Source organism: Lycium barbarum, chromosome 7 (genome assembly GCF_019175385.1).
Source record: "Lycium barbarum isolate Lr01 chromosome 7, ASM1917538v2, whole genome shotgun sequence".
In the NCBI taxonomy this organism is placed as follows: domain Eukaryota; kingdom Viridiplantae; phylum Streptophyta; class Magnoliopsida; order Solanales; family Solanaceae; genus Lycium; species Lycium barbarum.
This window is the reverse complement of record NC_083343.1, coordinates 129,239,149-129,263,245: the sequence shown is the minus strand read 5'-3', so window position 1 is coordinate 129,263,245 and position 24,097 is coordinate 129,239,149. Positions and strand designations below refer to the sequence as shown.

General features: G+C 41.5%; 1 protein-coding gene across 5 annotated transcripts; it reads right to left on the bottom strand.

Moving 5' to 3' along the window:
- Positions 1–194: 194 nt before the first annotated feature.
- LOC132604380 (myosin-binding protein 7-like) lies at positions 195–22,747 on the bottom strand. Of its 5 annotated transcripts, none has more exons than XM_060317868.1 (4): positions 21,455–22,747; positions 19,287–20,689; positions 727–819; positions 195–626 (listed from the first exon to the last, which is right to left on the bottom strand). In XM_060317868.1, exons 1-3 carry the CDS (start codon positions 22,062–22,064, stop codon positions 748–750), a joined length of 2,085 nt encoding a protein of 694 aa, XP_060173851.1. In that variant the 5' UTR covers positions 22,065–22,747; the 3' UTR covers positions 195–626; positions 727–747. The 5 variants fall into 5 exon arrangements, 4 of the variants coding, with proteins under 4 accessions (XP_060173851.1, XP_060173852.1, XP_060173854.1 ...); XM_060317869.1 differs by having other exon boundaries at positions 727–787; XR_009568708.1 differs by having other exon boundaries at positions 508–626; positions 727–814.
- Positions 22,748–24,097: the final 1,350 nt, after the last annotated feature.

Here is a 24,097-nt window from a genome sequence, read left to right as displayed (position 1 = left end):
GTGTCCACCAAAGTTTAGACAGATGGGAAGAGATCACGTAGTGTTTTTCCCCTCCACTTAGATTTGAACCCGAGATCCCATGGTTCTCCCCCAATTCACTGTGCCACTAGGCCACACTTTTTGAAGGTTACAGCTTTTTGGCTTCTAATTTGATGTAAATAGGTAAAACATATCCTCAATAAGTACTTTAGGACTTATTCAACATGCCCACTATAATATTATTAGAAACAAAATATAGAATTTTTTGTACAAATAGCTAACATTCAGTGCTCTACCATCTAATGATCCACAAAAAGATGGAAGATACAACAGAGATTTAAAACAACACGGACCTTACATTTGAACACTATCAACAAAATAGCAGAGTGATAAGTTGTTACCAGCCGCAGAACTATAGCAATTGTGTGCCTTCTTAGTCATAACCTTTCTTCTTATCCAGTTAACATCAACTGCATGCTTTAGAGAGGCCGTTCCCAGAAAAACTTGTTCTCAAATGGCTGCAAAACATCTCTTCAAAAAACAATACGGGGTATATTATTTGGATAGTCTTCCCCGGATCCAAGTAAATGTGATGGAAGTAATGAGGCTCAGCATTAGGAACTCCAAGCTCCGAACCATTTGAACCCCTGGATTGTGTTTAAAGGTAAATTCACAGTTCAAAGTTTAATGAAGTCACAAGGGAGAAATTTCTAGTAATCAACTAATCGTCGGGTAGATTTACCATACCTCAAGAGCTATGTTGCATTCCTACAGAAACACTTCGAGAACGCCTTTTCTTTGACACGCTCTGGGACACAATTGCATGCCATTACTTCTATGCTTAAGGAACAGATGAAGATGGAACAAAATGGTGACTAGACTACACTTTGAATGTGAAAAATACCAACATAAATAAGGTCAAAAATTCACTCATAAGGTACTAAAGATGTGTTTGGTATGAAGGAAAATCTTTATCATAGAAAATGTTTTCCAGAAAAATAAAGTTTTTTTTTTTTTTTTACTTATTTTCTTGTGTTCGTTAGTTAGCAAAAAATATTAACCTAAAATCATTTGTATATAATCGACAAATACTATGGGAGATGGAGGTGGGGTAGGGGTGTGGGGTGGTGGGAATGCGGGACTAAGGGGTGGGGGTGAAGATGAGGTGTGTTGGAGGGTGAGAAGGACACAATCAATGTGGAATGCCACTTGTGGAACTTGTTTTCCCCACTTCCACTACGAAAGTCATTTTCCTCATTTGTAAGAAACTTGATTTTCCGAGAGAGACTCTCTCTCTCTCTCTCTCTCTCTCTCTAAGAAGATAACCCAACGGTCTTCTTCTCATCCTCCACCCCCCTGCCCACCCCCACCCCCACCCCCACCCCCGTCCCCCAACTACGGCCAGCAACCTCCCGGAGGCCGCTCCAAGTAAGTTGTCTCTCTCCTAGGGTTTGTGACAGCCCTATACCCACCCCTATTATTCTCCTATCTTCTTTCTCTTCTCTCCTTCCTTCTTTCTTGTGTTCTCCACTCCTTTTTTCCGCCTCTTGGGGCCCACGAATCCGGATCCGGCAGATTTGAGTTTTTCAGCGTGAACAGTGAATCCGGCGTGAACAGGTTCTATCTAACTGGAGTTGGTACCTCCAGTTACTTCTCTTTTTTTTTTTCTTTTTTAATTTTAATTCTATCTTTTATCCTTGTAGCTAATTTACATTCTTGCATTACTTATATCGTTCTTGTCGTAGTAGTTAGACTTTCATCTAGATTATTGTTAACTTGTGTTTTAGTATTAATTCTTGCCTGTTTGAGTAGTTTATATTTGCTTTACTGGCTTTGGTAGACGATGGTAGACTATAGTCACGTTCTCGGATGGAGGTGAATGATGGAAGGAGTAGGTGGGTTAAGGGAGTTTCTAATTTGCGAGTAGGGTCTTGGAATATTGGAACTTTAATGGGAAAGTCCATCGAACTAGTTAAGATTTTTAAGAAGAGAAGGATTAATATAGCTTGTGTTCAGGAGACTAAATGTGTAGGATCCAGGGCTAAAGATGTGGACGAGTATAAGTTATGGTTCTCAGGTAGGTCGAAAGATAGGAATGGGGTAGGCATTTTAGTAGATGACTTAAGAGATCAGGCGGTACGGGTTAAGAGGGTCAATGATAAGATGATGACGATTAAGCTGGTCGTTGGAGGGTTTATTTTGCACATTATTAGTGCTTACGCGCCGCAAGCGAGCTTGGGCGAGGAGAAGAAGAGACGTTTTTGGGAGGATTTGGACGAGATGATGGGAGGTATACCGCGCACTGAGAAGCTATTCATAGGAGGAGATTTCAATGGACACATCTGGTCAATTTCGAGGGGATATAACGATATGCATGGAGGTTGTGGTTTCAGGGACAAAAACAGAGGAGGAGTTGCACTGTTGGTAGCCAGTTCGAGTTTCCCAAAGAAGGAAGAGCACTTGGTAACCTTTCGTAGTTCGGTGGAAGACACAGATAGACTTTTTACTCCTTAGGAAGGATGATAAAGGTCTCTGTAAAGACTGCAAGGTGATTCCGAGTGAGAACCTTACGACCCAGCATAAGCTCTTAGTGATGGATTTGGAGATCAAGATGAGGAAGAGAAAGAGGGTCGTTGATGACAGGCCTAGGATCAAATGGGGGAGTTTGACCATGACAGGTGCCCGGAAGATGGGGAGAAGTTGAGGGCTATGGGAGCTTGGGAGAGTAGTGGGGAGGCATCCGACATGTTGGATAGGACGGCCAGTTGCATTAGGGAAGCAGCTAGAGAGGTGCTGGTGGTCTCGAAGGGTAGCCGTCGTCGACACCGAGGGGACTGGTGGTGGAATAAAGAAGTTCAAGAGAATGTGGAAGAAAAGAAGGTGGCGTATGCAAAGTTGGTGGACAGCAAGGATGATGAGGAAAAGCGGACGAATAGGGAATTGTATAAGATGGCGAGGAAGGAGGCAAAGTTAGCGGTTATGGCGGCGAAAACAACAGCTTTTGAGCACCTGTATGCAGAACTAGAGGACAAAGGCGGGGATAAGAAGTTGTACCGACTAGCCAAGGCGAGGGAGAGAAGGGTTCGTGACTTGATCAAGTGAAGTGCATCAAGGACGAGGATGGCAGGGTACTGGTGGAGGACGCTCTCATTTAGATGGAGATGGCAGTCATACTTTCACAAACTCTTGAACGACGAAGGGGACAGAGACATTGTGTTGGGAGATTTGGAGTACTCCGAGAGCTGTCGTGATTTTGGATATTGTAGGAGTGTAAAGGTTGAGAAAGTTATGGGTGTTGTTCATAGGATGAGTAGGGGAAGAGCGATCGAGCCCGACGAAATTCCAGGGGAATTTTGGAAGACTGTAGGCAGGGCAGTTTTGGAGTGGTTGACTCGATTATTTAATATCATCTTTAAGACGGCTAAGATGCCTGAAGATGCAGTACAATGATTCCATTGTACAAGAACAAAAGCGACATTCAAAGTTGCAACAACTATAGAGGGATCAAGCTGCTAAGTCACACTATGGAAGTGATGAGTCGTGAAATTACGGCATATTCGACACCAACTACTTAGTCTTTTGTACATCCCCAAGTACTTTTGATGTCGTTTCTCGTGTTTTTGTGACAATTTGTACAAAAACATGTGACGGAAGTAACTGGAAGCAAAATGAAGGAAAATGAAGCAAAAAGGAAGCTGAACTGAACAAGGGCATCACATGCGAGTCGCATGTACTACATGCGAATCGCATGTGATGCAGCATCTGCTGACAGAAAAGGCTAAAGAAGAAACCATGGGTGACACCACATGCGACACCATGCGAGTCGCATGTTGCACATGCGACACCACATGCGAGTCGCATGTTGCACATGCGAATCGCATATGGTGTCGCATATGCTGCTCAACAGATGAATGAAGATGTCACACATGCGATGATTTGGTGCAACATGCGACTCGCATGTTGCACTTGCGATACCAAGTGCGATTCGCACCTGATGCACAGGGGCATTTTTGTCTGAAAATTGTTCCCGTTTTGGACATGCTATAAATAGATTTTCTAGGGTTTTGGTTCAGATTATCCTGCAGTTTTTGGCATAGATTCTTGTGGAGTCATTTACTGTTGGTTGTTGAAACATTTAAGAGATTTCTTTTAGCTTTGTCATCTTCTTCATCCAACACTTTTGTAAGATTTATGAATACATTTTACTTGATTGCTTTACTTTTAATGAATATTAGTAACTAATCTTTCAGCTAAGGTTGTGGTATCCAATGTGTTAGTTATGTGATTGGGTTTCATATTCATACTATGTTTATATGCTAATGGTGTTTTCTATTAACTCTTCAAGCATCAATGTCTTATGATGCTGTACAACATTACTTGTGCCTTAATACCATTACTTCGCTTGGAAAAGAAAGTAGAGGTTAGGAAAAGAGTTAATAGCAACAATTTGGGTCATTAAATCCATCTAATAGCTTGAGCTAGGAATAGGAAAGCTAGTTGAGGCTACATGGGTGCTTTCTTATAAAACATCCTAGGGCTTGGAAAAGCTTAGGATGAAATTTGCTGATTTGGTTGGAAAACTTTTGGCAAGAATCGCGTGACCTTTGGCTTAATGCACCTAGGTATATAAATAAGTTGAATTGATACCCAAACGCATTACTCTCCATTGGAACCACAACCTTAGTCCCATTTACCAATTATTTACATCCTATAACCATTCTTAGCTTTTAATGAACAAACAACAATCAAACTCCTATTATATTTCTTTCCCCCTTGAAATATAGACTAATAGTCGGGTGTTACACTTATCGAGTATATTTCTTCATTGTATTCCCTGTGGGATCGACCCCGACTCATAGTTGGGTAAAATATATTGCATACGACCGTTTACACTTTCTCTTTGAGGAGTGGATTTGGACGTTATCAAAAATGAAGCCGTTGCCGGGGAATACGGTCTAGAAATTTACTAACTAGTGTAAAACTTTACTTTTAGTCTTTATTTCTTTTCTTATTTCCTTTTTGTTGTCGTGTGTTGTGCAGGCAATATGGATGAGGATGATATCCCTGTCCAAAATCCACCAGTAGCGGTTGGTGAAGAAGCTGCGGGGGCAGGCTATGCAGCTGCAATTCAGCCTCCCCCTTTAATTGGAAATTCAAGTTTCCATATAACCAACATCAAGCTGCAATTCAGCCTCCCCCTTTAATTGGAAATTCAAGTTTCCATATAACCAACATCATGCTGCACCTGCTCAACACTAAGGGCCTGTTCGGTGGTCTACCCACAGATGACCCGAATAGGCACCTTAGAAACTCTCTTGGGGTCTGTTCTACCAATGTGCATCCGGACGTCTCAATTGAAGCAGTCAAGCTACGGCTCTTCCCGTACTTCTTAACGGGGGAAGCCACGGCTTGGTTAGATGATCTTCCTTCCGGGTCCATCACTACTTGGGAGGAACTGACCGAAGCATTCTTCAAGAAGTTCTTCCCTCCGTCGCGGATGTTACAACTCCGTGACGAAATCAACAACTTTCGTCAACTTCCGGATAAGGCTCTCCATGAAACTTGGACTCGTTTTAAAAAGAAAGTCAAAAGCTGTCCCAAGCATGGGTTGCCCGATGGTGTGCTTCTACAAACATTTTATAGATCTCTAGATTCGGTCAACAAATCAGTGGCGAACAACATTGCAGAGGGGTCTCTTATGGATAACTCTTATGCCACCGTTTGTGAATTGTTGGATACAGTGTTCAGGAAAGCGTGAAGCGGAAAAAAGCGACAAGGTCCCGCTTCACGCTTTAAGCGAAGCGTGAAGCAAAGCGCCCGCTTCATTGAGGTGAAGCGCAATTTTTTTTTAAAAAAAGAGCAAAATAAATAGAGAATATATATATAAGCAAAAGTTCAAATCCAAAACTAAAGTAGATATCCATAGACTAAAATTTCAAATAAAAAACTAAAGTGGATATCACAAAATCCTCCGGACCATAGGACAAACAAAATCAAAGCTACTAATAGTTCGACATCTAGTTCTTATTCTTCTACAAGATTGTCAAAATCTTGTACTCCCACCAATTTTAAGAGCATGAACAACATTATTCCAAAAAGTATAAGACATCATTATGCGTGCAACTTCTTTCCCCATGACTTCTTTTGCAAATTTACTATTGTTCCATTCATCCGAAATGAACAAGCTTCTCAAATTGGCCTTTTGTATATGCATACGATGTAAGGTCAAGAAAGCAGTAGCAAATCGAGTTTTGCCAGGTTTCACCAAGTTTTTTTGTTTTGTGAATCTCCTCATCATGTTCAACAACAAAGGCCTTTGAACAATGTAGGAATGCGCTCTAACAGCCTTAGTGAAAACTCCTCTAAAGGGTCTTTCCTTGAAAATATCCCCGAACATCAAATTTATACAATGAGCTGCACATGGAGTCCAATAGATGTTCGGGAACATTCCCTTCAACATAGCACCTGCTTTAACATTTTCAGCTGCATTATCGGTAACAACTTGAACAACATTCTCTGGTCCAATCTTCTCAACGGTGCTCTGAAACAAGGAGAACATCTTGATGGAATCAGTAGACGAGTCACTCGCATCAATAGATTCAAGAAATAAGCTTCCTTTTGGAGAATTCACCAACACATTAATGATCATTTTTCCCGTTCTTGCCGTCCACTTATCCATCATAATGGAACATCCGAAATGCTTCCATTCTACCTGATGATCCTCCACTATTTTTTGTGTCGCTTCCACTTCTTTAGCTAGATATGAGGTACTAACTTCATGATACATAGGCGGCTTCATTCCAACACCATAATGGCCTACGGCATCAAGGAAGGCTCCAAAAGTGTCAATATGGTTGACACAATTGAAGGGGAGCCCTGCATCATACATCCATCGTGAAAAATCCGCAACTCCACGCTCCCTCAAAAGCCGTAAAGCGGTGTCTTTCAATTTTTTTTTACTGCTTGTCCCTGCATTATCAGTTGGCTTCGGTTGATAATAGCAATCTAAAGGACCTTTCACACCGGAGGTTGGTCCATAAGTTGTCCGTTTTTGTGATTTTGAACGAACGGACAAATCAACAGCTTCACCTTCTTCTGTTTCATCATCGTCGTCGTCAAGATTAGTTACAGTTGGTTGATGTAACATTTGACGTTTTAGTTCCTTTTTTCCTTCGACATATGTTTTTATTTCTTCCCTCACATTCTCCGGACATCTTAGACAGCGTGCAACATCGCTAAAGGTACCAATAAGATGTTGTTTGTGGCGAAAGATTCCTCCTTTAGTTATCTTATCACAAAACAAACACATAACTGCAGTCCGATTGGTCTCACTAAGTTTTTTCCCATACTTCCAAGCCAAGTCTTCGGACATTTTTTAATTGCTGTTAAGATTTAAGAAAAATAATCAGGAGCAAATATTTTTTTGATACAAAATCAGCAGAGAACACAGCCAAACAAAGCAGAAAAAGTACTCTGGAAAAGAAAGAAAAAAGCAGAACTGGAAAAGAAAGAAAAAGGCAGAACTGAAAACAGAGCATATATAGCAGCAAACCAGAGCAGAAAAAATCAGCAGCAAAAAAGAAGAAAGAAAAAACAGAACGAATGTGAAGAAAAAAACAGAGCAAAAAAGAGAGCTTGAAAGAAGAAGAAGAAACAGAAGAAGAAAGAAAGAAAGAAGAAAGGCAGAGCAGAACCCTATAATTCGAGAAAAAAAAAACAGAGCAAATGTGGAGAAAAAAACAGAGCAAAGAAGAGAGCTTGAAAGAAGAAGAAGAAGAAGAAGAAGATGAAGAAGAAGGAGGAAAGAAATTACCTGAAAGTGGAGAAGAAGAGCTGCTGCAAAACCCTAGCTGATTGTGCAAATAAAATGTCTCAAAGTGGCGCTGAGGATTTCAATTAACTGGACTAATTATTTTATTAAAATTGGCCCAGACTTTTTATTTTATTACGATTTTGACCTGGATGTATTATTGTATTAAAATTTTGACCTGGACTTATTATTTTATTAAAGTTAGCCTTTCAGAAAACAGCCCACAACATAAAGCGGACGCTTCAGCCGCTTCACCGCTTCGGTCTCTGAAGCGTCCGCTTAATTGGGTAGCCTCCGCTCCACTTACCTGAAGCGACAAATCTTCGCTTCACCGCTTTAAGCGAAGCGTAGCGGTGAAGCGCCCGCTTTCCTGAACACTGGTTGGATAAATTGACCGAGACTAATGAAGCATGGCACACTAGGGATTCGGAAGTGGGTGGAGGAAGTTCCTCCAAACATGTGCTCACTCGTGAGATGATTAAGAAGGAGGAAGAGAGAGATGAGTCCATGGCCAAACTTGTCACCCAAATGGACCTTCTGACAAAACATGTCATGGGTGGCGGAAGCAAAAAGGTGAACGCGGAGAATCCTTTGAATGGGTTCCTCCGGATGAGCAATGTTTCCAAATGTATGATGAGGAGGCGAGTTATGTCAACAATCTGAGGGAGGGTTCCCGTCCGAACTACCAAGGTCCAAATCAAGGATCTTGGCGGCAATGTCAAGGGAATCAAGGTTGGAACAAAGAACAAGGTCACTCTAATTGGAGAGATAATCGTGACAACAATTAAGGGGGGTACAATAGCAATTACAACAATCATCGGAGCACAAATCCGTATGTCCCTCCAAAGGGAAATCAACCAAGCTCTAGTCAACCGCCCAATAGCGACTCCGCTAATTCAAAAATTGAAGATATGTTGTCAAAGGTACTGAGGAAAGTGGAGTCCACCGACACCTTTTGCAAGGAGACTAGAGATGAGGTCAAATCCATGGGTCAAGTTGTAAGTTCACACTCCACCTCCATTAAACAATTGGAGTCTCAACTTGGCCAAATCTCGGCAATCTTAAACCAAAGGCAGAAAGGCTCACTCCCTAGTGACACAGTTGCAAATCCAAGGAACGATGGTGAACATAAATGCAATGCAATTACTACTAGGAGTGGCAAAACAATTGGGGAAAAGGAGTTGGTGAACGAGAATGTGTTGGGTGATGAAGAGAAAATGGTTGAAGAACCCATGGTTATTGAAGAAGAAGCAAACCCAAAGAATATGCGGGCTGGTATTGAAGAGCCCATCGTTAACAAGGACCTTCCGGAAATCAATGATGCCTCGGAAAGCAAGGAAGCGGCGGAGGAGGTACCAAGGGCTTCACCGCCCATTATGAGGCCTCCCCCTCCTTTTCCCCAACGATTGGCAAAGAAAGCGGAAGATGGAAAGTTCCTCAAGTTCATCGAATGATTAAAGGATCTCTCAATAAATATCCCATTGGTTGAGGCACTTGAACAAATGCTCAGTTATGCGAAGTTCATGAAAGATCTAGTTACCAAAAGAAGGAGTCCTGGCATCGAAACATTGGGGGGCACTCATCATTATAGTGCAATCGTCACCAAAGCTTTGGTGCACAAAAAATAAGACCCCGGAGCATTCACAATTCCATGCATCATCGGTAAATACAAGTTTGCTAAAGCTTTATGTGATCTTGGAGCAAGCATCAATTTGATGTCGCTTTCTATATTCAACAAGTTGGGATTGGGCACCCCCCGTCCTACAACGATGAGATTACTTATGGCGGATAGAACCGTAAAGAGGCCCATTGGTATTCTTTATGATGTGCTTGTAAGAGTGGATAAATTTATTTTTCCGGCCGATTTTGTGATCTTAGATTGTGAAGTCGACTTTGAAGTTCCCATAATCTTGGGAAGACCATTCTTAGCCACGGGGCGTGCCCTCGTGGATGTGGAAAGAGGTGATCTGAAATTTAGAATGAATGATGAAGAGACCACTTTCCATATTTGCAAGTCAATGAAACAACCGGCGGATATGAGTGTTGTGTCGGTTATTGACACAATTGATGAAGCAATGGAGAACACCATAGAACATGAGCATATAGGTGATATGTTGGCTGCGGTGATAATGAATTATGAATGGGACGACGAAAAAGAATTTGAGGAGATGGTCAATGCACTGATTGGAATGGGGTCTTACCACCTCAATCCAAAGAGACTCGATCTTGACTTGGAAAACCGAGCAACTCCTCCTGCAAAACCTTCAATTATTGAGCCTCCTACTTTGGAACTCAAACCTCTTCCTTCACATTTGAGGTATGAGTTTCTTGGACTCAACAACACATTGCCTGTGATTATATCTGCCCGGTTGACGGATGAGCAAAGAGAGAGGTTGATGGTGATCTTGAGAAGATACAAAAAAGCTATCGGGTGGAGTATTGCGGATATTTAAAGGATTCCACCCGGTATTTGTACGCATAAAATTCAGCTTGATGAAGACTGTGAGCCAAGCGTTGAACATCAAAGGAGGTTAAATCCTCCCATGCAAGAGGTCGTAAAGGTTGAAATAATCAAGTAGTTAGATGCTGGGGTTGTGTACCCTATTTCGGATAGCTCATGGGTGAGTCCGGTTCAATGCGTGCCAAAAAAGGGTGGGATCACCGTGGTTGCGAATGATAAAAATGAGTTGATTCCCACTCGCAAGATTACCGGATGGCGTGTTTGCATGGATTATCGGAAGCTGAATAAGTGGACCAAAAAGGACCACTTCCCAATGCCATTCATGGATCAAATGCTTGATAGACTTGCGGGCAGAGATTATTATTGCTTCCTTGACGGGTATTCCGGGTACAACCAAATCACCATTGCACCCGAGGACCAAGAGAAAACTACCTTCACTTGTCCTTATTGGACCTTTGCTTTCAAGAGAATGCCTTTTGGGTTATGTAATGCACCCGCAACATTTCAACGTTGCATGATGTCTATTTTCTCCGATATGGTTGAGGAGTCCATTGAAATCTTCATGGATGACTTTTTCGTGGTTGGAGATTCCTTTGATGATTGCTTGCAGAATCTTGCCCAAGTATTGAAACGATGTGAAGAGACAAATTTGGTTCTAAATTGGGAGAAGTGCCTCTTCATGGTTAGAGAAGGCATCGTCTTGGGGCACAAGATTTCGGAAAAGGGGCTTGAAGTCGATCAAGTTAAAATTGAGGTTATTGTTAAGCTTCCCCCTCCAATTTCCGTTAAAGGTGTTCGTAGCTTCCTTGGGCATGCTGGGTTTTATAAAAGATTTGTCAAGGATTTCTCGAAAATAGCCAACCCGCTATGCAAGCTGTTGGAGAAGGAGTCGAAGTTTGTATTTGATGATGCTTGCTTGAAGGCATTTGAGGCTCTGAAAGAGAGACTCACATCGGCTCCTATCATCATTGCCCCGGACTGGTCTCAACCCTTTGAGCTTATGTGTGATGCAAGTGGCTTTGCCATGGGGGCTGTTCTTGGCCAGAAGCGTGATAAGATCTTTCACCCAATTTACTATGCGAGCAAGACTTTGAACAGTGCCCAAATGAATTACACTGTCACAGAACAAGAGTTGCTGGCTATTGTGTTTGCCTTCGAGAAGTTCCGGGCTTATTTGTTGGGCACCCATGTGATTGTTCACACCGATCACGCAGCCTTACGTTACCTCATGACAAAGAAAGATGCAAAACCGAAGTTGATATGTTGGGTCCTTCTCTTGCAAGAGTTTGACTTTGAAGTCAAAGATAGAAAAGGGTGTGAAAATCAAGTGGCGGACCACTTGTCTCGTCTTGAAGAGGGTGGGCGTCCATTGGATGGCCTAGAAATCAATGAGTCACTTCCGGATGAGCAAGTAATGGCAGGGTCGCATGACTTGATTCCGTGGTATGCCGATTTTGCTAACTTCCATGCAAGTAACATTATGCCGATGGATTTGAACTTCCACCAAAAGAAGAAATTTTTGAGTGATGCCCAGAAATTCTATTGGGACGAACCATATCTATTCCGGGTTTGCGCCGACAACATCATAAGGAGGTGCATACCCGAAGTAGAAATGATGCCCATCATCGAAGCTTGTCACTCATCACCGGTTAGTGGACATCATAGTAGCTCAAGAACGGCGGCTAAGGTTTTTCAGAGTGGTTTTTATTGGCCGACAATCCATCAAAATGCTCATGACTTTGTGAAAGCTTGTAATCAATGTCAAAGGCATGGGGGCATATCAAGAATGCATGAGCTACCAATGACACCGATTCTCGAAGTTGAATTGTTCGATGTATGGGGCATTGATTTTATGGGTACATTTGTAAGCTCCTACAGCAACAAGTACATTCTCGTGGCAGTAGACTACGTGTCCAAATGGGTGGAAGCCGTCGCACTCCCCAACAATGAAGGAAGAAGTGTCACTGCATTTTTGAAAAAGGTTATCTTCTCAAGGTTCGGAACTCCAAGAGCAATCATTAGTGATGGGGGCTTTCATTTCTGCAATCGATTATTCAAGACTCTTCTTGAGAAGTATGGGGTTAAGCATAACGTTGCCACCCCGTATCATCCCCAAACAAGTGGCCAAGTTGAGGTCTCAAATAGAGAAATTAAGAGCATCCTTTCCAAAACAGTGAATGCTAACCGGACTGATTGGTCAAGGAAATTGGATGATGCTCTATGGGCATACCGAACAGCCTACAAGACACCAATTGGCATGTCTCCATATCAACTGGTATTTGGAAAAGTTTGTCATCTTCCGGTGGAACTCGAACATAAGGCATTGTGGGCCTTGAAAAAGTTGAATCTAGAATGGGGTGATGCCTCAAATTTGAGGTTGGAGCAAATTAACGAACTCGATGAATTTCGACTTAAGGCATATGCGAGTTCTTCACTTTACAAGGCCCGCATGAAACGCTTCCATGACAAGAAGATCTTGCAAAGAGAGTTCAGCATCGGAGATCGGGTATTGCTGTTCAACTCCGGGCTCCGGTTGTTTCCCGGAAAGTTGAAGTCCAAATGGTCCGGCCCGTTTGAAATCACACAAGTGTTCCCATCTGGAGCAATTGAACTTGTTTGCCCAAGTGGTAATAAAATCAAAGTGAATGGACAAAGGGTGAAACATTACTAGGGATCTCAGAATGAAGCAAAGATTATCGAGGTCTTCATCCTCAACGAGCCATAAAAGGGTTAAACAGGTACCAACGTCGTGCTGCGACGTAAAATCAAGCGCTTCTTGGGAGGCAACCCAAGTTTTATTTTCATGTGTTTATTGTTCTTACTTTTATGATGTTTTGATGTGTGTCCAAGTGTGTAGGAATAAAGTGTGCACAAAGAAGAAGAATTGGAAAAATTCCAACAGGCATGACATGCGACACCACATGCGATTCGCATGTGGTGTCTGCCATTGCATATGCGTCTCGCATCTGATGCCAAAATTCAGTCAATGTGAACCCAACTTTCTGTCAGCGGATGCGACAGAGTGTCACAACATGCGACTCGCATGTTGCACATGCGACAGCATATGCGAATCGCATGTTGTGCAGGTAGGTGAAAAATCGCGGGTCGACCCGACCCGGCAGAAATCGTTTTGTTTTAAATAAAAGAGGGTAACGGTGTTTTTTTTTTTGTTGTTTCAGTTACAATCTTCACGATTCCCTCTCCTCCTTTTCCCTCTTCTCTCCTACATCATCCCATAATACCAATTACACTCCAATCACTCTAATTCACATCACCAAATCTTGAATACTGATCCCATTCCTGTTACCCTGAAAAAGATTTCAAGGTTTCCAATTTTCATTAATTCTCAAGGTATGTCAACTTTGCTTTTCTTTACGTTAATTGGTACTTAGGAACTGCTCTATCCCATGTATTGTCATGCCATAACACGTGATGTAATTAGTTAGTTGATTAAATTTATCTTATGGATTTTGTGGGTTGTTGGAAATTGATGGAAAATGGGGAATTCTTGAGTACCCATGTTTGTGTAGCCCTTCTAGGAATTAGTTGTTGATGACGAATGAGATAGCGACTGGGGAATTCTTGAGTACCCATTTGTTATAAGAACTGTTAGTTGACGCTAGCTCACAACTCATGTGATTAAATGCCTAAATGACCCTTTGAGTGTTTAGATGTTGCGGAAATATGATCGTTCGCCAAAATGGGGAATTCTTGAGTACCCATGGCACATTACCTGTGAAATAGGATCCGTGATGCCTTTTGACTTACAAAGTGTCATTGCCTGTTGTGACGAATAATCATCGAACATAGGTGCGAGTAATTGAATAGATTTTTCCAATGATAGACGAGAGGACAATGCACTTAAGGGAAAAAGTTACGTAAACATGTTTTTGTTTGTGTGCATCTGTGTTGTTTTTATAATAATAAAAAAAAAAAAACTCTCAAGTGACTCACATGCGAGCATCATATGCGATGAGCATGTTGCACATGCGAATCGCATATGCTGCAGCATGTGGTGACAGTGAGACAATCACAAGTGGTGTCATATGCGACACTACATGCGAGTCGCATGTCACACATGTGAGTCGCATGTGGTGCTTCGCATGTGGTGCCACCTTCAATGCTTTATTTTTTTATTTTTTTTTATTTATTTATTTCTTATCGTTGCTAAAGAAACATCATAAATAATGGGTATATTTTTGTATGTTGTGCAGGATGGCTCGATCAAATCAAGCTCAAGCTGGAAGAAAACGAGCAACACAACACACCTCCGCCTCTAAAGGAAAAGACAAGGCACCTGCTGATCCCGTCCCCCAGTCTGAAGAGGGGACACATGGGGCTTCCTCTCCTGAGCCCAAGGATGCTGTCACCAGAGGTCAACGGAGGGAAGCAATGGAGCAACGGTTCACCGTGCCTGGATCTAGGGAACTATATAAGACCTGGAATACAATTAAGCCCGATGGGAATCCAGTTCGGGGCTTCATTGTCGAAAAGAGAGTCACTCTCCAGGGGCTGCACGACCAATGTCCGGGCATCATTCGCAAGCTTGAAACCTTGAGATGGAATTATTTCATGCAGCCCGCTGTATATTGCCCGGCCCTGGTAATGGAATTCTACGCAGCTTATGCAGCCATATTGAATGCAAAGATGTCGCGCCGCCAACCAAAGAAAAACTTGGCACATTTGTGTTAGGTTCCGGTTCGGGGGAAAGAGATTGATTGTGTTGCCGATACCATAACATCGATCCTATATGAGCAACGCAGCGAAACAGACCCTGTTGAAGGTTGGCCTCCGGTGAGTTCGGAAAATGATTTGAAGATGGAGAACCCGGAGGAGCATCGAGAGTGGGCTGCTTCAGTGATTGCCTCTGGGACTCCACCATGGCTAGATCCATCGGTCACAATTGAGAAGAACACTTTCAACCGCGAAGCCAAGTTTTGGCTATCTCTCGTATCATCGCGGGTGATTCCTTCCAAGAACAACACCAACATACCTATTGCAAAGTGTATTCTCATTGCTTCGCTCATGTCGGGGCATCTTGTCAATGTGGGGGAAATTATCCGAGACCACATCAAGAATTCGTCCACTCAAAAGGGCACATCGCTCCCTTTCCCCTGTTTGATCACTGAATTATGCCGCCGGACAGAGGTTCGTGATATTCCTCGGGTGGACAGAAATGTACCGGCTGATCAAATGATTGATTACACCAAATTGGAACCGGAAACTAGGAAGCGAAAGCGGGTGAGCACAGAGCCGAGAGCTTCGGGGACACCACTTGATGCTCATATTCTTGAGTCCGAAGACTTGGCCACCGATGATGAGGAGACCACTCCTAGCACAACCCCTCGAGCACCGAGGTCTGACCCTCCGAGTTCTTCCACTACAGTTCCTACTGATACGGTTCCGCCATCCACCACAGCAGCTCATGGAGTGTCTGCCGAGGGTATGCGAGTGCTCCGGGCAGCAGATGCTAAAGTTAATTGGTTGGTTGAGCGGCTCCCCAATTTTGTGAAGGAGGCAATTGAGGCAGCAATGGCACCCTACACTCAGGCGATCACAGATATTAGAAAAGAGCAGGACAGAATTAAGGAGCATGTTCGCCACATTGATCGCCGGTTGGAGCAGATTGAGGGGGGCAGTGCAGGCGGCCTTCCTGCCATTCGGGCGGACCTAGCTAAAGTCAAGAAGGACATTCGGGTATTGAAAGCCCATGACATTGAGCTCAGTGCACCCATTCTACCATCTGGTGCCTCCTTATTCTCCACTGGACCCACAGCGCCTGCCATGCCTTCGGAAAAAGGGGTGGAGGAGTCAGCTGGGGAGGACGAACAAACTGAGGAAGAAGAGGGGGAAGAAAGCGAGGAAGAGTTTGATGAGGAGCTGGAGGTTGACCCAGCTGTTGAGAAGGCACGTACTTCTGCCCGAGCTGCTGGTATCGCTGAAGACGAGATAGACACATATGTGGCCATGCAGCAGTCCCTTGAGGCGAGCATAAAATCCAGGGGGGCCTCTCGACCCCCGAGGGCGGGTGAGGCCAGTTCATCCACCGCTCCTCCTGCTGACACACGATTGCCCCCGTCTGTGGGGCCTGAGATATTGACACCCGGGAGGGAGGGTGATGCTGCGACGCTCCCATTGATAATACCTCCGTTGGAGGTCCTCCCTGCTGATCAGACACCATCGGACGCCAGGCGTCCATCAGGAAGTGTGGGAAAGGGTGGTGAAAATGAGGGTGAGGAAAGGCGTGTCTATTTCAGCGAACCAGTTCGGATTCATGTCGGGGCGCTCAACTACAGAAGCTATTCATCTTGTACGGAGACTGGTGGAGCAGTATGGGGAGAAGAAGAGGGACGTACACATGATATTCATCGACCTAGAAAAGGCATACGACAAAGTGCCAAGAGAGGTTCTATGGAGATGCTTGGAGGGGCGATCAAGGACATGTATGATGGGGCCAAGACCAGGGTAAGGACTATGGGAGGAGACTCGGAGCCCTTCCCAGTTGTGATGGGGTTGCACCAGGGATCAGCTCTTAGCGCATTTTTATTTTCCTTGGTGATGGATGGATTGATGCGGCAAATTCAAGGTGAGGTGCCATTGTGTATGTTATTCGCGGATGACATAGTCCTGATTGACGAGACTCGCAGCAGAGTTAACGCTAAGCTGGAGGTTTGGAGACAAACTCTGGAGTCTAAAGAGTTCAAGTTGAGTAGGACCAAGACAGAGTACTTGGGGTGCAAGTTCAGTGATATAGTGCAAGTGGCTGAAGTGGAAGTGAAGCTTGGCACCCAGGTCATACAGAAGAAAGATAGTTTCAAGTATCTTGGATCTATTATACAAGAAAATGGGGAGATTGATGATGACATCACACACCGTATTGGTGCAGGATGGATGAAATTGAGGCTTGCCTCCGGAGTGTTGTGTGACAAGAAGGTGCCACTAAAACTTAAAGGCAAGTTTCGCAAAATGGTGGTTAGACCAACTATGTTGTATGGGGTGGAACGTTGGCCAGTCAAGAAATCTCATGTTCAGAAGATGAAAGTGGCGGAAATGAGAATGCTGCGATGGATGTGTGGGCACACTATGAGCGATAGGATTAGGAATGAAGTTATCCGAAACAAGGTAGGAGTAGCCTCGGTGAAGGACAAGATGCAGGAAGCGAGACTAAGTTTGGGCATGTGATGCGGAGAGACGCAAATGTCCCAGTGCGGAGGTGCGAGAGGCTGGCTATGGACGGTTTCAGAAGAGGTAGAAATAGGCCGAAAAAGTATTAGGGAGAGGTGATTAGACAGGACATGGTGCATTTCCAGCTTACCGAGGACATGACCTTAGATAGAAGGGTATGGAGGATTCAGATTAGGGTAGAGGGCTAGTAGATAGTCGCGTTTATCCTTTCTTACGAGTAGTTGCATTACTCTATAGTTTCTTGTCCCTTGATTTCTGCGATTATCTGTTTTCATATTGCTTTGAATTTTTTGCCCGTATCTAACCTTTCCTGTGCTTTTTCTTGAGCCGAGGGTCGTCCGGAAACAGCCTCCCTACCTAAGGTAGGGGTAAGGTCTGCATACACTCTAACCTCCCCAGACCCGTGGGATTCACTGGGTATGTTGTTGTTGTTGTTGTTGTTCCTAGAGAAAATGCTTTCCAAAAGCTTTGACTAACCGAATATGGGAAAATTGTAAATTTCCTCCATACCGAACACACCCTAAATGTTACTAAAGAAAGCAATTTGTCATGAGCACCAAACTTTTGGAGGTACCATTCAAGTTCCACAAAGATCAAATTCAAGCCTAGATGAATTGATTGACTCATTCACGATCTAGCATTACGCAGTCTACTCCAGATTCTTCGTTAAATAGTTACACTTGCCAGTCACACCCATCAATTGCAACTTACATGAGTGGAGTGTAACCTATGATGAATTTTTTTTTTCATTTTTCCCCAGTACTTCATTTAACTAAAACATCTCAAATGACAAACAAACAAAAGAAAGTGGTTTTGTTGGACTGAACAGAGCTTGATTACACAAATCTTAGATTTGGTACTCCAAAATAAAATGAGTCAATAATGAAGAATTTATAGATCGAGCGCGCCCAAAAGACTCGACTCAATAGTAAAAACCATTCTCTACTTCCTACTACTTTATTCTTAATGAATGATGACCAGATTCCAAATTCACCCCACTTGTGGGACTACACTGGGTATGTTGTTGTTGACCAGATTCCAAATTCATTCTGATGTCCAATGATGCTCAAATCCAGTAAATACTGGTTCTGTTTATTATTGAAGCTAGTAGCAAGAAAAAAGAAGGTCTGTTGCTATTTCCCGTCTTCTAATAAGGTAATGATATTTATTGAAGCTAGAACAAAGAAGGTACTGGAAAGTTAAAAAAAAAGGATTCTTCCAATGTATCATTTCTGGGTCTAATGGAATTCATCTGTATAGACAAAAACCTATCAAATAGAGCTTTTTTATTTCGTCCATATTTCGATTGTTAATACGATATTAAGGACAGCTACTACAAAAGAGTATGTATTCAGGTATAAGGACAGCTACTACAAAGAGTATTACATCCTTGATCATAAGATATCAATTATTTGCTTGTTAAACCATGTGAATTGCCTGAAAGTAGGATAGGAAATAGCATAGGAAAACAGATTCCAGGATCTTCATGACCAATTTGGAGTGATCCTATGTGGACAATCAAGAAAGTTCAACACAAAAAAATGACCACGAAGCCATGCTCAAAAAAGTTCCAAGCAGAGGCCACGACGTAAATAATCACATGATGACTTGTTGACATTCATTTGTACATCACACTTCAGCGACAATGCAAAGACAATATTAATATGAATTACTCCTTAAAGATGATTTGAACATTTGTACATTCATAGTGCTCTTGGCACAGTAAACTCGAAGAAAAACAATTCACCTCCATGCATATAATTAAGAGATATATGTATGAACTTATTAACCATCACAAACATAATAGATCTGTACATGCTAGTCTCATACCTAAAAAAGAAAGTCTCATACCTTGGAGGATGGCAGGGGCAAGGAAGCCTGTCGTACAGCCTTCTCAGGTTCAGTAAGCTGCCGAATCTCGTGAAGCTGGCATGCTATATCCTCCAAAAGCTTTAACTGCATCTTTTCTCTTTCTCTATGCTCTGCAGTCAAGTCAAGTTTTTCTCTTCCCTTTTGCACAATCTTTAACCTCTCTCGAAGCCGTCCCAATTTAGATTCAATTTTCAGCCTTTCATTGTCTACTGAGGACATGGGATTTCCCCACAAATCACATAGCAAGGTTTTACCACGTTGGCCCACTGGCGGAAGCGCAGAAGCAGCGTCCGCATTGCTTTTAAGATCCACTTGACTATTAGACGTGCTAGTACTTGGACGATCTCTAATTACATCCTGTGTAGGAGAAGCTTCCATAGGGAAACTAGTTTTCCTAGATTCACCACTATTGACATCATTGCAAAAGTTGGACCCGTCAACAATCACATGAACATCATGAACTTGAGGTTCTTTATCCAAGGTCAAATTGCATGGACAGTTTGATCCCTGATATCCAATTGTCTCATGATACTTCAAATCTCTGTCATGTCTTTCCATACCTGAATTTTCTTTTAGCACTTTCCCTTCTAGCGAAATGGCATGATCAGGAAGCTTCTGTTTTGAAAGACCTGCCTCAGGGGATTTCAAGAAAGTGTCCAGTATTTGCCTATTCCCTGGTGGCACATCAAAGTTGTTAACTGTAAACACCATCTCTTTCTCCTGAAATTCTTGGCTGCTATAAGAGGACACTGCTAAGTCAATTTGCTTCTGGGAGCTGACATCTTTTTTCTGCCTGTGAATCGGTGCCTGGTCAGAAGATGCACTAATCTGCTGAAACATAAGAACTGGATCCTCGTTAGCATCAGATGAAGCATCCGCTACATTCCCACTATCAACTGTTGATTCTTCATTTCCAAGAAAAGTCATCTGCCTATATACTTCAAGTTCCTTCTCTAAAAAGTGTTTCTCCCTTTCTGTCCTCATCAGGATCTCCATTAGAATGTTCATTTCCTCAGCTTCAAAAGCAGATTTCTCTTCAATTAATCTCTGATATTGACGGGCGTCCATTTCAATAGATGCCTTCTCCTCCTGTAGACGTAAGATCATAGCCATAGCCTCATCTGCAGCACTCGCTGCGGCATTTCTTTCCTTCTCAAGCTCAAGGCAAAGAGCATCTCGTGCTTCTTGTTCGTGTTCTAAGGCCCGTTCCAAGAGTCTTGTTCTGTTTTCCTCAGTGAAGCTGGAAACCAGTTGGCCGTTATGCTTCAACTCTTCAATGGATGCAGCGTTCTTTTCAATGTGCTCAACTTCATCAGGAAGTCCATTCAATTCAAAGCAGTCTCTGTGGTCCAATCTCATAACCAGTGGAGGGTTGCCACCATCTATATTCACCACGAAGAGAAGCACTTAGATTGATACATATTAGAATCCCAAGGCTTTGACATTAGGTAAAATACAGGAGACTACAAATCATGGAAATTAAAAACTTAATATTTAATTGAGGCATCTTCTCTTTTGACCAACTAGTCTGGGGTTGAAGTTAGGTTGTTGCTGCTGTTGTATCCTCTTTTTGCCATGGTTATTTGACTGAAAAGTAACTGATTCTGCTCAACAAATTGAATGTTACCAAAAATTCCTCCTTTTCTTTTATCTATAAACAAATTATACCCAAAATTCTAAGGCATAAGAGGCAAAATATTCGCGTTGAAGCATTTGATTTATAGTAAAATAACTATTTCTGAATACCATTTATAACCAAAAAGGGACGTTTAAGTTACATAACTATACAGAAATATGAAAAAGTGGCATAAAGCATTTTGTTAGTGTAATACAAAGGAAATGCATCTCATAACTCAACATTTTGTTCTGGAATAAAAGATGCAGACACATGTTCCTAAGTCAAACACCAATAAGTCTCCAGATTTTCTTCCTTTATCAGCGGAACAAGGGCTCCTAACAACATCCAAAAGCATTAGGAAGCAACCATAACAACAACAACTACTAAACCTCAATCCCAAGCTAGTCCAAGGCAGCTTAGGATGCAATAATAAGCTTGAAAAAACTTCACAGAAAAAAAAAAACTTCAAGGACATCTAAACCATCAAACATTCAAAGGAGAGCATTCGTATGGAGGATTATTCAACTACCTTCTTTGTTGGTACTAGGAAGGGATGGAGGACTCAGTGGAAAGTCTTCATATGGAGGGTCATATGAAGAAACTGATGAAGATCTCCCATAATCAACAGCTGCTTTACGCCTTCTTCGACGAATCCCTCCTCTTTGTCTCTGATTCATCACCCCTTTCCCCTTTGGACTCAACTCAATCCTAGCAATATTATGTGACTTTCTTGCATCTGATACTGAATTACGTGAACCATCCTCATCACCCATTTCAAGATACCCATGAGGACTATTCTCTTTATCACCAATTAATCTCCAATTCAAATCACAATTCTCGTCTTTTCCCAAAATAGTATTATCATTAAAAGGGAAGTTTGCTTTTATAGAGAGTTGAACATTAGACACTTTCTCAGCTGGGAAATCAATCAAGAGTCTATGAAAACATAAATTCCCATTTGGGAAAGTACCAAAAAGTCCATCACAAGGACATGGCAATCTCAAACCAAAAAAACCAAGAAACTTTGATGCTAAAAATGCTACTGTTGCTGCACAAAGCAAGAAATATGCTATTGCAAGATCAACAAAAGCTGCCACAATACCACTCAAACTCCACATATAATTACCTTCACAAGCCATTCTTTTTACCACAAAATACTAGTAAAAGTTCAAACTTTACAAGTAAATAAAGTAAAAAAGTCTCACCTTTTTCCTTATAAACTTGCACAAAAATTCAACTTCACTAGTAGGTCCACTTTTTTCCTGATAAACTTGCAAAAGATTTGAACTTTCTTCCCTTAGAGATCACCAATTGATTCTAACTACCTTCACAAGCCATATTTTTTACCCCAAAATACTAGTAAAAATTCCAACTTTACTAGTAAACAAAGTAAAAAATCACCTTTTTCCTGATAAACTTGCACAAAAATTATACTAACTTTACTAGTAGTAAACTAATTAAAAGGTCACCTTTTTCTTGATGAACTTGCACAAAAATTCTAACTTTACTAGTAAACAAAGTAAAGAGTCCACTTTTTTCCTGATAAACTTGCACAAAAAATATAACTTTACTAGTAAACTAATTAAAGGGTCACCCTTTTTCCTAATAAACTTGCAAAAGATTTGAACTTTTTCCACTAAAAGATCCTAATTGATTCCTTCAAGAAAACCCAAGAACAAAATAACCAGAAAAAAAATATCCCATAAAAGATTTAAACTTTTTATAAGTGGAAAATGTTGTTTCTTGATTTGGGTACCTTAATAATGAATGTTTTGTGCTGGTTTGATCATAGGATTTTTTTTTTTTTTCCCCTCACAGGTGAAAGTATTTTGTATTGTATTTTTATATTGTTTTCTTGAAGGATTAAACGATGTCGTATGGGCTTATATGTTTTTGATTAGTCATGTTATTATTGTCAGCTCATTGTAGCTTCTGGAGATACCACGTGCGTAAATTATTGTCATCATTATAGTAGCCAACTTCTATCCATTTTAGAGGGTGGCTCATTTTAAGCATTTATTATTATTGGTTTTTAAGGTCATTTTTGTTTTTGTAATATTTGGGAAAGTCAATCTAAACATTCTCTTAGAGCCTTTTTAGTTTCTTTATTATTCCTTTTTGAATAATAAAGGTTGATACTAGTAATATTTTATTATATCAGCGTGATGGGTTTACGTTAAATAGAGGTGTCTATTTAATTATATTAAGTGCATGGTCGTTGATGACAACTTAAAAAAGTTATACTGCTCCCTCCGTTTCAATTTAATTATTTTACTTTTATTTTTGATTTGTCTCAATTTAAGTATCTCTATTTATTTCTTAAATTTCGTATCTAATCAAATTAAGACACTTCAATTGGGACGGAGTGAGTATTATACAACAACAACATATCCAGTCGGGTCTGGAAAGGGCAGAATGTAAGCAGATCTTACCCCTGCTTTGAGAGGAGAGGTTATTTCTGATAGACCTTTGGCTCGATATATTTACTATAATAAGATTGGGAAAAAAAAACGAGTGCGCAAGCATCGCAGCAAGATTCGGCGAAGGGTCGCACCCAAGGAATGTGATATAAACAGTTTGTCTTAAAAGAAGCATTAATGGCTGCTTGTATGGCTCAAACACATTACACGTAGGTCAGACAGAAATAAGTTTACTATTGCTTCTAAATATTATAGGATTGAAATATATTTTTTTATATCTTAACGCAACCGGAAAAAAAAACGGAACAATGCAATTTTCCTTTCTTTCTAAGAATCTATTGACTTCAAATTTTGCGGGCTAATTCCTTCTTTGCACTTGAGTCTGACTACTTTTTTGTGAAACATTTGTAGTTTTGTACTAATGTCAATTTAACGACTTGGTTAGCTGACCAAACAAACGAGTTATAAGCCTCAGCTAACAACTAAATTGAGAAGATAAATATCTATCTTCCCAACCTCGAAGAAAGAGAAAGGCATGATGAGCTATTACTACTTGCAATTATCAACTTTTTTTTTCACTTACAAATGTGAAAGCTACGTTTGAGACCATGCTAACCAGATGATATAGTAGTATTTTATATTTCTTAGAATAAATAATTTCTCACCAGATGATAATTTCTCACCAGATGATATAGTAGTATTTTATATTTCTTAGAATAAATAATGTGAAAAGTGATGAACAGTACACGACT

What these genes read in the sequence shown, in the direction of transcription:
- LOC132604380 (XM_060317868.1), bottom strand. Translation starts at nt 22,064, where the DNA reads ATGGCTTGTGAAGGTAATTATATGTGGAGTTTGAGTGGTATTGTGGCA. An exon ending in TCCTAGTACCAACAAAGAAG is followed by an intron (nt 20,690 to 21,454) that starts GTAGTTGAATAA and finishes TGGTGAATATAG; the next exon opens with ATGGTGGCAACCCTCCACTG. An exon ending in TGCCCCTGCCATCCTCCAAG is followed by an intron (nt 820 to 19,286) that starts GTATGAGACTTT and finishes CTGTTCCTTAAG; the next exon opens with CATAGAAGTAATGGCATGCA.